Here is a 13,227-nt window from a genome sequence, read left to right as displayed (position 1 = left end):
CAAAATTCCATGCTAATTCGAAGAATACCACTTGGCCATTTGACTTAAAAAACATAGGTTTGTTCAATAATAAAAGCCTTGGAAACAAGAAGTATCACATGATAATGCCATCATTTCATATAGAGAGAGATATGATGATAAAAAGAAAATGACATGTAAAAAGAAATACACCCAACCAAATTGCAATTAAGCAGCAGAGCACCACACACCAACACTCCCAAACATACAATGAGGCGAGAGAGAGCGGGCCAGCCAACACGTGTTTAGTAGTCCTCTCCTTCGTCATCCTCGCCCTCAGCTGATTCAGCACCCACCTCTTCATAATCCTTCTCAAGGGCAGCAAGATCCTCTCGGGCTTCCGAGAACTCTCCTTCCTCCATACCCTCACCTACGTACCAGTGAACGAATGCACGCTTAGCGTACATCAGATCGAACTTGTGGTCGATGCGAGAGAAGACCTCAGCTACACTGGTGGAGTTCGAGATCTTGCACACAGCTCTTTGCACCCGGGCAAGATCGCCTCCAGGGACAACAGTGGGTGGCTGGTAGTTGATACCACACTTGAATCCAGTGGGGCACCAATCAACAAACTGGATGGTGCGCTTGGTCTTGATGGTGGCAACAGCAGCATTCACGTCCTTAGGGACAACATCACCACGATACATCAGGCAGCATGCCATGTACTTACCGTGTCGGGGATCACACTTGACCATCATAGACGAGGGCTCAAAAGCGCTATTGGTGATTTCAGCCACTGAGAGTTGCTCGTGGTAGGCCTTCTCAGCTGAGATCACAGGTGCATAAGAGGAAAGCATGAAGTGGATTCTGGGATATGGGACCAAGTTGGTCTGGAATTCGTTAACATCCACGTTCAATGCACCATCAAACCTCAAACTGGCAGTTAAAGAGGAAATGACCTGAAATTACATAGAAAATGTAAGATCATAAAAGCTAATTGTTGTTCATGGTACCATATTATATATAGTTCAGACAAATCCCAAGTTACCTGAGATACAAGACGGTTGAGGTTCGAGTAGTTGGGTCGCTCAATGTCGAGGGAGCGCCTGCAGATATCATAGATGGCTTCATTGTCTAGAAGCACCGCAACATCAGTGTGTTCCAAGAGAGAATGGGTGGAGAGGACACTGTTGTAAGGCTCAACAACAGAAGTTGAGACTTGTGGAGAGGGGTATACAGTGAATCCAAGCTTGGATTTCTTTCCATAGTCAACAGACAAACGTTCCAAGAGGAGGGAGCCGAGACCGGAACCAGTACCACCACCGACAGCGTTGAAAACAAGGAATCCTTGGAGACCAGTGCAGTTGTCAGCAAGCTTGCGGATTCTGTCCAAGCAGAGATCAACAATTTCCTTTCCAACTGAAAACAAGATAAATATACCATTAGTTGTTGCAGAGATATTGAATCTATCGTTTAAAAAAAACTAAAGATCAAGATTAGGGAAATTACCGGTGTAGTGACCACGTGCAAAATTATTGGCAGCATCTTCCTTGCCGCTGATCAGCTGTTCAGGGTGGAAGAGCTGGCGGTAAGTTCCTGTCCTCACCTCATCAATGACAGTGGGCTCAAGATCAACAAAAACAGCGCGAGGAACGTGCTTTCCGGCACCAGTTTCACTGAAGAAGGTGTTGAAAGCATCGTCACCTCCACCGAGAGTAGTGTCGCCTGGCATTTGGCCATCGGGCTGTACCAATTAACAAACAAGATTTAGAGAACGGTTGATTTAAACATATGAATAAGTTCCTTAACCTTCAATCCTTATAAAACAGACATCAATAAGCACACATACAAAATAAACAACAATATTATTTTCGCAAGTTCAGAAAAAAAAACTTCAGAAATCCTTCACATGGCATTGATTAAGAACCGAAGAATGTAAATTGTAAACAACATGCATACAACATGAAATTCCGCAAGAAGCGTTATCCATTTCAAGATCTCGACGTGTAGATCAACAAATATGACATTTCTCCAAGACGAAATGGAGTTGCGATTGTATACAGCACGGATTCATCAAATTCACGAATATTATACTTATATTAACAAAGATCTGTACACAGGACGTATATTAACAAAGAAAACATTGCACAATGTCGATACACGGAGTAAATCTAACAAATCAACAAAAAACATGCAGATGCAAGAGAAAACACCTAAATCTAACTTCGAAACGACAAGGAAAAGTAAAAAAACAACGTTAGATGCAGAAATGCCGATAATTCCTTGCAGATCTAGTAAATGAGAGGCAAACGATGATAAAAATCAAGCCAAAACGACAAATCCTTGCAGATCGAGTGAGTACATACCGCAAACAACAAAAGCAAAGTAAAAAAAATCCAGATCCAGAAATGCTAACAAGTATTCGCAGATAGAGGAAAAGAAATGGAGGAAAAGGAGTGTAGAATACCTGAATACCATGCTCGAGGCAGTAGAGCTCCCAGCAGGCATTCCCGACCTGGATACCGGCCTGACCGATGTGAATTGAGATGCACTCTCTCATTTTGGTTTAGAAGAAACGAAGAAGAAGAGATCTGAGGGAAGAAACGGAGAGATGGAAGGAAAATATCTCGCGAGAGGAAGAAAGACGTTTGTGAAGACGCCTTCCCCTTAGAAACCCTTTTTTTTTTTCTGTGATGGATAGACGGAAAGGGAGAGAGTGAAGAGGAGTATTTATAGTGGGAAATGAAGAGAGCGTAAGGAGGAATGGTCATTTTTTTAACCGTTGGAGGGAAATTGGACGGCAGCTAAGCCTGAGTTGGTTTTACTATGGTATGGTTGGTTGAGAGTTTAACTATGGTTAGGGTTTCGCTTTTTTCGGTTTCTCTTTTTTTGTTTTTCAAAATTTGAATTTGAGTTAATTGGCGGGTAATGGGCTGGGCTGTGGGCTCGGATCCGGTCCTTACAGCTGGACCCGGTTGGCACTTCGTTGTTTCTCTACTTTATAACTGCTACGTTCAAACCTAAAATTAAATTTCACTTTTTCCTATATAAAAGTAATTCATGAAACTCAAAAAATAAATGACCTAATGGCTACAAGCCTTAACCAATTGTCAACTGAGATAATATGGAATGTAGGGCAACAAAATATAAACTGAAGTCACTTTTGAATTAAGGGGGTCCCTTACTCCAAATTTTGAAAATGAGGTATCCAATAAAACTAAATTTAGCATTTCATGTTTTCATATTTATAAATTAAATTATAGTTTAAACGATGATAATAAAAGGTTCTATAATACATTTCTAGACCTTCAAACTAATTATAATGATTTAAATCTATGGTTATGTTAACATAATTGCATAGGTATTAATTGAATCTTAAATTTAGAATCCAAGTCTTTTAAAGTGTTATTTTTATTTGAATATTATTCATGCAGAAGGTGTGTGTGAATATATTTCAAATTCAAAACATATGCTAAATATAGTGTAACCGGCACGAGCTAGCCGCCAAAAAACTTGTAATATTTAACTCGAATGATATGAGACGAAATTGTAACTACGTATGCAAATGACAAAAAAATTAAAAGAAAAAAATATCTCAAAGATCCATACGAATGAGAGAACAAAATTGTGATTTTTTGATTTATTGGTACAACAAAAAATTGTCAAAGTTAACTAAATTGACATAAAATTGTTGAGAATGAAAATTTCCCAATAAAAAATAAAGAATAAACAAGTTTAGGCCACATTTGCTGACACAATGGAGATTGGTGTAATCACAGTGAGTTTTGATAATGGATTAATCATGATAAACCTAAAATATATTTTGATGGCTTTTGATAATACTTACTTATAATTACTAATATGTCATATTTACCATTGTCATTTTCTTTTGGTTTTGACAATAACATTAATTGTAATAGTAACGATAAACTAGAATAGTAAATATAACATATTCTTAATTTTCATACTAACCTTTCGCTGCAGTCTATCATCTCATAAGCCAGAATTTTCATACTAGTTCAGTGATAATACCTATAAGGTAACTAATCACACATAATTTTAACCACGATTCAAACGAAGCACCATCCATTCAGCAATAAGATTGCATATTTTGATTACAAATCGAAAGTCGAATTTTGCAATCCATCGATTGCTTTTCAAATTATGGGAAATTTTGTATTTTAATATGCACGTATATATTTATTATATTTCAGAAATATCCCATTAACATGTGGGAAGTTCTTCAAGATAGATATTTTCATTACAAATATTTCATTTTCTTTGTCGTCCTCATTGACCCCACCATGTTATCATCTATGTTCTCTTCTATTTTATTTTTAGTAGGATGGATCTCACAACAACATTTTATTTCCCAACAACCAATTCAACGTATATTTATTCTAATATATATAATCATCTATCTCCAACATAGATTTGAAAATTTAATCTACAAACTAAAAGATTTACCATGTTTGAAAAGTTAAACATCAATTGTGATTGAAAAGTAAAACGTACATGGTTGATGAGAGGTAGAAATTTGTAATCTAGACCAGTAATCTAATCTAGAATTATTTGGAATCCACTACCTTTACGTCGTTGCCGATACAAATATTGTTATTGTAATATTATAAACCTATGAATTTATTTGCCACATTTACTGTTATTGCTAGCTATTCTTCAACAATAACGATAACAATAAAATAGGATAGATTCATAGTTCTCAATAACATGATAAAGAAACAATCCAATAATGTTGGATTTAACCAAAGATATAATGGTAGCTAGTTCGAAAATTACGTGGTGTAATGTAAATAACATAATAGTTCAAATGAAAGTTTTGCACTTTACTTTACCCTATTTATTGATTAAATGCTCAAAATGAAAACAAATTTAAACAGTGAGACCCACCAAAAATGAAAGGGGAATAAACTGATAAAATTAATTTCCCGTTTTAATGTCAAGGATGTTGAAAAAAGAAAAATTATTAAAAAATCTAGCCATTTAATAACAGGAATGAATATGGAACACACATATTCATATTTATATTCATCTCCCATAGGGAATTACCATTCAGATCAGCACACATATCCATCTAGACATTTTGGAACAATTTTTAAGGCCATACTATTTTAACATGATCACAGCACCATCTTCTTAATTACAAAAAAATTACATAAGATTCCACTTTACAATTGAGCCCAACTTACTAAAATCATTCCATCGAAAAACAATCAACAATTGTAGAACTTTCAGAAGGCCATGTTTAATTCAGCATAATCATATATAATAAACTTCTCAGCTTAAACACAAAACTGATGATATTCATGTTTGCAGTTGAGCTTAACTTATTACTTATTAAAATCCTTCAGTAATAAAATAGTGAACGATTAAAAAAAAACATCAAAGAGCGTTTGAGGCAATCAGGCAAGCTATATTTACATAAGATTCATGGCCTAACCTGATATCTCCATTCTGGCAAGATTCCTAACACCTTGTCCTTTGCGTAAAACACCCAAAACTACAACAAAAACTGCCTATGAACTCAGATTCGGTACTCATCGTCCTCTCAAATCATAATGTGGTATGACAGCGTGTCGCCGTGGAATCCGAGGTAATGATTGTCCAGGAACTCCATATACAGGAAGTCTAATACCAGACACAATATCATAATCTCCCCCAATTATATGAGGAACTGGGAAAGGATAAGGGGGTCGTCGATGCCGCCCAAAACTAATGGCATCTCTCATATTGCTAGTTCTCCTGTTTCTCTGCTTTTCTCTTTCATAATATTCAACAAATTTTGTTTTCCAAACCCTGTTTCCTGAAACACCATCCTCTAAACCAAACTCTTGATTGAACTTCATCTTCCACAGCTCATTGCTGGAGGCCAAGTAACGCAATTCAGTACACACACATTCAACTCTTGCAATGTCCACACCAGGAAGAGCCTCTAAAATCTTAAGCTTCACATCAGCTGGAAGTAGCATAAAGCTTGCAGGAGGTGGTAAACCAGTCTTTTCACAGATATCAATCAAGAGTGGCAATGCAAGAGCATCCTTCACTATCTTCCAGAATTCAAAAACTTGTTTCTCTGGGTTTCCTTCCTTTTCATCCATGATGTAGTTGGATACTGAATCCACCCAAATAAGATCAAGATTTGGTGCAAATTTTCTCTCATCTAAAGATACACGATACACACTAGATCCTCTACTGCAGTTAAGAGACCCATAAACATTAACAAAGTACCCTAAACTCTGAAACTTCAATAATACTACTTCAGTCATGGTAGAATTCTTTCCCCTCTTAGTCAAAAGTTCAGGTAGAGTGTACCAAAGCGACATCGTAAACGACGGGGAAGGCCAATCTTCCGGCATACGGAAAGGACTGTCCTCAAAACCTAAATTAGGATTAATCAGCACAAATCCAGACTCCAAAAGTACAGCGTGAACGGCAGTTACCAAAAGTTTGTGAGCATTACGATCATAGCCTAACTCCTCCTTCAGAACTCTCCTCAAAAAGATCGGCCTCGAACATTTCTTTTCCACAACTACGGTTGGCTCTTCTTCAACCTCCATTTCTTCACAATCCGACTCCTCGATCATGCTAGATGTAGTCAATTCTGCACCCGATGAATCGGGTACCATGGATTCAGGCTCGGAATTCTCCAACCTAGGTTTTTTAAGATCACAATCAATACCCAGAAGTTCCTTTCCTTTAACCTGCGGTAGCGAGGAAGACGAAACTAGCGAAGAAGAACCAGAAAGAGGAGGAGGTTGAAAAGATTGAATTGGCGTAGCTCTCGCTCCGAGAGACGAAAACTCGGAAGGTTTGAAAGTGAAGAAAACAAGGTCACCTGAAGTAATACCCAAGGAGTGCAAGGAATCCTCCGGCGAGGACGCTTGGAGCTCGTCCTTCCGATTGAGGGAGAGGTGAAGAGAATCAGCGGAAAAGGAAGAAGAGAGTGTTTGGAGGAGCGTCCGTTTGAGGTGATTGAGAGTGGATGGATCGGGGACTTCGATTCTGAGGGTTTGTTTGGATTCTAGGGATCTGAGCCTCAATTTCATGGTTAGAAATTGGGAGTTGTCGTCAGAAAATTTTTCCGATTCAATTTAGGGCTCCAAGAAGAAGAGTGTGAGGATTTCAATCTGCGAGACGACAGAAGGCGGTTGGTTGATTTGGGCGTCTGGAAACGGGACCTTCCGTTTTATTTCGCGCTTTCTCAAATCTTTGGGCTATTTTTCCTTTTTCCTTTTTAATTAATCTTTGGGCTATTTTTCCTATTTTCTTTTTAATTAATCTTTGGGCTATTCACTATCTCCTATGTCTAAGGCAAGGTCATCTGGCGTCCTCAAACAAAAAAAAAAACCTAAATTCTACGTCCATCTCCTTGGCTAAACTATAAACTCCACCCACACCATTACACTTAACGTGCAAAAATTTAGGATAAGAAATCATATATCTATGAAATGATTATTCGTACTATATTTGAAGATAATTTCAACATTAGAATTATCATAACAACTCTAACTTAGATTATCGAATCAATACAATCATGGAGGTAGACATCCTAATTGATATTAGAAGAGGTTAACGGTAGATCATTTTGATTTAATAAAACTTTAGACCTGATGATAAAATACAAAAGCAAAGATTTCATTTACAAAAACACTAGTCTATACTTCTATAAGTTAGTTTGGTGCTCTCATCGGGTGAAGTGACAAACTATATGTACATTTCATAAGTCACCCCTGAAAAATGGTGCACTGAAAAATGGACTCGAGAATGTGCCTCCGCCATTAGGGAACAAAGTAAGGAAGCAAATGAGGCCGAGAACGACACCCCATGCATACCGATCATCTCCCAAGGGAGTGATCTCATCTGTTGCGGGAACTTCCTCACCACCTCGAAAGAAAGTTGCAAACAAACCCCAAGCTAAACAAAGAACACTCCCACTCAACCCGCCGATACCAAGTACAAGAGATGTGGCAAATGACAGTAGGGCAGCAGTGCTTCTCCCGAACATGGCTTGTGCAATGCGGCCTCCTTCGAGCCTCCCGCACGGCAACAAATTCAAAGATGTCACTACCATTCCTGTAGGAAGAACATGGAGGAGTCTACGATAAGAAACAAATTCATTGATTAATGAAATAGGGAAAATCCCAAAAGCCAATAGACATTTACGAGTCTGTCAGAGTGGGCTTTGTAAAGTGTTAGTACATTTGGGGAAGAAGGGAAATACCTAAAAGGCCAGCAAAAGCAAGGGGATCCACAGGAACTCCGACACCTTCCACTGCATAGGGCAATACATTGCCAAGGTCATCTGAGTAAGGTCCAATAACAAACTGGATAAAAGAAAGTAAGGGATTGTTGTAAAAGAATTGAGGTCTAATGTACCTGCAAATGAAGAATTAGAATCGTCAAGAATTGAATGTAGTGAGATTTCAGTCTGATATAAAAAAAGCTTTCTGGTTACACGTCAATGTCATGTACTTTAATTTAGACAATTACCAACAAGTTCACTAAATTTTTGCAGTTAAGAAATTATTACAACTTCTTTAACTTGTACACTAATCTTCCTAAAACTAAAGGAAAAGCGAAGCATAGAGGTTGTTAAAACTTAAAATAAAGCCCCAAGTTGTTGCAGCTACACAAAAACCTACCGAATTGTTGTCCACAATTAATTGCAATAATTTTATAAATTTAATTGGTTAACTGTCCCAATTGAAAATTCAAAGATGCAATTGTAACAACCTCTACAATTCATCTTTATTTCAAAGTTAATCCGAACAAGCTCTTAATCTCAATCCAAGAATCAAGTATCTTAGCAGTTCATTTCATTTATTCAGTTTTTTCAATTCAGATGATATTGGGCAAATAAGATTTGATTTCTCTAGTGTTAAAACCTTGGGGCATTTCTGCTTCTTGGGGAAATAAAAACTCAATCTCACAAGGAAAGATTGAAGGACATAGAGAATGCTCAACTTACATTGCATTGTCTCCGCCATTAAAGCCACCGTCAATTACAAAAGCAGAGACTGCAAGCGCCAACGACGTTAAATATGCAGAAGCAGTACGAGCTACTGGAATATCAAAAAGCGCTTTCTTGTTTGGAAGTAGTGATTCATAGTTATTCATCACTCCTAAGCATCCCGTCCAGTTGGAAGGCACGAGAAAAGAAGGGCTTAGCTTCATGCCATAACGAGCTGCTGTTACCCTCGTTGCTATCTGCAGATCACAAGCCCATTGGTTTCAAGATCGATCAAGAAAATGCCACATACTAAGCTCATACTGTCATCTTCAGTGAGAGAATTCTACCGGCAGAACAATTAACAAAAACGTAAACTTATAAGCAAAGACAAGTTTAAAACCTACAAGATTCCACACATGTTGAACTATGAAAGCGACAAAAAGTGCATCAACAGAAAACCGTGTAGAAAAATGAATAAAAGTTGGTTCACAAACCTCTGAAACTCCCAGGATAGAGATGAAACCACCAAAGAGAGGAACAACATTCGCTATATAGTCATCAAAGGTAGCACCAGGTTTTAGAAAAAAACCACTCATCAAAGCAATAGTCCCAAACGTTGCAACGCATAAAGTTATTGCACTAAAATACCCCAGTGGAGTACTCAGCTTGGTAGATTCAAATTGGAGATCTATTTCTGCCTTGGGTTGCACCATACAGACCTAAGACATATTCCAAAAATAAGTTATAGAATGAATAAGTACACAAACTATTCCATACCTTTTAAATATGTTAAAGAAATCCCAGTTATCAGCATTTGTGTGCAATTGATATCTTGCTCACATTTTTTATATTTCATTAATATTTATATATGGACTGAAATATTGGGCAGGCCCTCAAGCTATGTGTTAACATTATTTTTATAGAAATATCAATGGACAATGGGATTCTACCTGTTTCTTGATGTCGTCCGTTTTTTCTTCCATGAACCATAGGACTACCTCCCTTCCTGCTGCCTCTGATAGTTTTTTCTCCAACTGGGGAATCACTTCTTCAATGGGCCTCCTCAAGTTCCCAATAAAAATACCTCCATCTCCAAATCTACGTACATCAGTTGCGAAAAATGTATTGAATCCAAAGCAACTCTTTAGCTGCCAATTTAAAGAAGTTTGTTAGTTAAAAATTAACAGCATCAGTAACGATAGTTCATAATCAAGAGCCTGAGTTTGTGTCATGAAAAATCGTTCCAATTAATTTAGGTTAAATTATATAAAATAACCTTGATAAGGGTAAGTTTCAATGATACCCCTCAAAGAGAAAAAAGAAAAGAAAAAAAAAATATATATATATATATATATATATATATATGAGATTTATTTCATTTTATTTTATTTAAATGTGCTAGCTTGACATCGGCAAGTGTCAAATACCTTTATACAAAACATGGATGAGAGAAATAGATAAATACCTTGTTGAGATCAAGAGCCTTGAAAGTCTCTTCGGCCTTCTCTAATCTCTCCTTCTCTTTTTCCAAATTATCCCGAGCAATTCTATTGAACAACCCCACAATCGGATTATTGGCCCCTTCACGATCAAGCTCCTTCAGCTTCCTATCCGCCCTCTTCTTCTCCAGCTTTATGGCAGCTTCGATAGAAGGATTTCCCATGAACTTCTTGAACTCCTCGTCCGTCTTCCAATCAATTTCGTGTTGTTTCTCTCTCTCTTCACTCTCATGTTCTCCGGCAGACAGTTCCGCCTTCTCGTTGTCATTTCCGCCTCCCCTCTCGTCGGAAACCACCGCGATCGAGGAAGACGATGACTCGCTTTCCGAATCATCTCTGGCGGAGAATCTTAAACGATTCTCTGTAATAGGTGTGGAAATTGTAAAGAAGTAACCGTCGGTTTTACGCCCTAGTGGAATCTTACCAAAAGGCTTGGCCATTGTGCGGCTTGTATAGTGCCTCTCTTTGTGACTGATGAACCATGAGTTTGAAGCGATTGAGAGAGTAGCCATGTGAGAAATGATTCGAAATTTGAATTTTCGAGTTTGATCTTGTAGATGGGGAGATCCATGGCGGGATGGAGGGAGATAAAGAGATTGGAAAAGTAGTGAAAGAGGGGTCTAGAATCTTGGAGAAGAATGGGGAAGACGATGATTCGTAAGAAACTTGTGGGGCTGGAATATAATGAAATTTTGAGATTTTTGTTTTTCATATACATTAACGAAATTCTTCGAGTGTTCTTTGCCTGTTCATCAGAGTTGATGTTGATTCTCTTGTACGTGACCAACAATTTAAAGATCTTATCCGTTGGATCCCAGTCCGAGTGAAAGTGAAGAATTTGTAGACCGGCGCCAGACCAATGGCACGCGTCCACGAGTTTTATTTGTGAAAAGACGAACATGACCTTCAAGTTACGATAACGTGCCAGGTGGCCATATTTAATTTTCTCAAACAATGTTTGGTTTATCTTATTGTTTTATTTTGTTTCTAAGAAAAAATGCATTTTGGTTATCAACGATAAATTATCATAATACTAACATTTACATAAACCAATCTTTCCACGAGATGTTTTCTTTGTAGTCTCTAAGTTAATTTGATGGTTGATTTTATCTAATGATGCGACGGTTGTGACTTTTTATAATGTAAAAAATCACATTAAGAATAGAATTGATCAATCGAACAATCTAATAGCTACGTGATAAATGTTCGACTTTTTTATTATTCTTTTACGGTGATTTTCTCCCTTCCTTCTATTCTTCTCCCATCTCCTTTCTTCGTGTTCTATGTCGGAGCTTTAAAAACTCACCAAACTGACCATCCACCCTCCTAGATTGAAAAGGATAACCAAATCCCTTTCTCGAACAATACATAGTTTTTTCGATGAAATCACCATCAAACTGACTATAATCAACTTAGTAAATGGTTAAACCAACCTCGATGGTTGAAGAGTAAAAGTCGATCGATTGATCCCTCCTTTTCTTAGACCAAACCAAACTTTGGTTGAATGCGTTGGTTCGATTTTTCGATTTATTATGCTCATACACCTGAAACCTATCTCATAAAATCTTCGTCTTTTCCAACAAGTAAAATTTAAATAAATAAATAACTCACCTCTCCTTCTAAATTGTTTCATCCATTAACCCGGACAAAAAGAAAGAGAGGACAAATAAAAACAAAACCTTAATTTAATTTCCAAAATTCTATCGCACAAATAACATATACAGAAAAAATAATTTATATAATGTCTTGTAATTAGAATTTAGTTCACTTAGGTTGATAAATCATAGAAAGTAGATTAGGTTACAAAAACTACATACTAAACTCTTACTTACTCAAAACCGTTTTATCCAAAATTTTAAATATAAAATATATTTCATAAATGAACATATCTTAATTAACATTCGGATGTTAGCACGTACATATTCAATGGTTAAATCTAATGAATCATAATTGTAAAAAGTGGAAAAAAACAATGATCTTTATGGACACTAAGTCCCAACCTCACCATAATCAATAAGATTGTATCAGGACACTTTTTAAAACAATGAAATGAAAAAGAACCCAAAGTTAAAAAACAATTAAGGTTTTGCCTTCTATTGATATTTGTATTATGTGAAATTACGCTTTGATATCTTTTTCTTATTCCTTCTTCGTTTCTCCGCCACTTTTGTTCTTTCCTTTTTATCTTTTCGTCATCTTCTTTTTCTATTTTTATACCTTTTTTATAATTATTGTGAACTTTATTCTTTTTTGTTCTCCAAAATATTTTTTCGTCTACAGAGGTTAGAAAGAGAAAGAAGATTATGAACAAATTAAAAAAATCAAATTGAAACAAGAAGTTATTGATGTACAAGAAATAATATATAGCCATGAAACAAGAAATAGGTATTTGAAACGAGAGAGATAAAAAATAAGTTATTCACAAATGAGAAAGATGAGAGGTGGGATATTTGGGTACTATGTTGGGTGAGAAAAAGTAATATAGGACCCCAACTAGTCACGATAAATAGAAATGAAAAGAAGTTCACAGCCCTTAGTGCAAATGAATTTATTTTAATAAATTCACATGTCATTACTCGTTAGAATTTGGACAATAGGCTTTTTATTTTATTTGGAGGCCATATGTACCCCATATTTAGACTCCAATTTTTGAACTATCGAAAAATCTCCAAATTGACATGTGTAAGAGTCAAACTGAAAATATATAATTGTATACTGTCAAAAATAGATAGAGATGAAGATTAGTGTATTTTTCGATATCGACTCTAAACACCGACCAATTTAGCATAAGTTCGGAGGAAT

General features: G+C 36.6%; 3 protein-coding genes across 3 annotated transcripts; all 3 read right to left on the bottom strand.

Annotated features, from left to right (window-relative positions):
* Positions 1–16: 16 nt before the first annotated feature.
* On the bottom strand, positions 17–2,991 carry LOC103494831 (tubulin alpha chain). Its single transcript, XM_008456199.3, has 4 exons — positions 2,426–2,991; positions 1,468–1,702; positions 1,007–1,377; positions 17–917 (listed from the first exon to the last, which is right to left on the bottom strand). The coding sequence occupies exons 1-4, from the start codon at positions 2,516–2,518 to the stop codon at positions 264–266; spliced, it is 1,353 nt and encodes a 450-aa protein (XP_008454421.1). The 5' UTR covers positions 2,519–2,991; the 3' UTR covers positions 17–263.
* A 2,205-nt stretch (positions 2,992–5,196) lies between these two features.
* Positions 5,197–7,262, bottom strand: LOC103494830 (F-box protein SKIP22-like). Its single transcript, XM_008456198.3, has one exon. The coding sequence runs from the start codon at positions 7,020–7,022 to the stop codon at positions 5,514–5,516; it is 1,509 nt and encodes a 502-aa protein (XP_008454420.2). The 5' UTR covers positions 7,023–7,262; the 3' UTR covers positions 5,197–5,513.
* A 328-nt stretch (positions 7,263–7,590) lies between these two features.
* Positions 7,591–11,195, bottom strand: LOC103494829 (probable zinc metallopeptidase EGY3, chloroplastic). The gene is made up of 6 exons (XM_008456196.3): positions 10,392–11,195; positions 9,877–10,074; positions 9,421–9,645; positions 8,945–9,183; positions 8,198–8,352; positions 7,591–8,049 (listed from the first exon to the last, which is right to left on the bottom strand). The coding sequence occupies exons 1-6, from the start codon at positions 10,935–10,937 to the stop codon at positions 7,694–7,696; spliced, it is 1,719 nt and encodes a 572-aa protein (XP_008454418.2). The 5' UTR covers positions 10,938–11,195; the 3' UTR covers positions 7,591–7,693.
* Positions 11,196–13,227: the final 2,032 nt, after the last annotated feature.

This window comes from Cucumis melo, chromosome 7 (assembly GCF_025177605.1).
Source record: "Cucumis melo cultivar AY chromosome 7, USDA_Cmelo_AY_1.0, whole genome shotgun sequence".
NCBI lineage: Eukaryota > Viridiplantae > Streptophyta > Magnoliopsida > Cucurbitales > Cucurbitaceae > Cucumis > Cucumis melo.
This window is presented reverse-complemented; position numbering and strand designations above follow the sequence as displayed.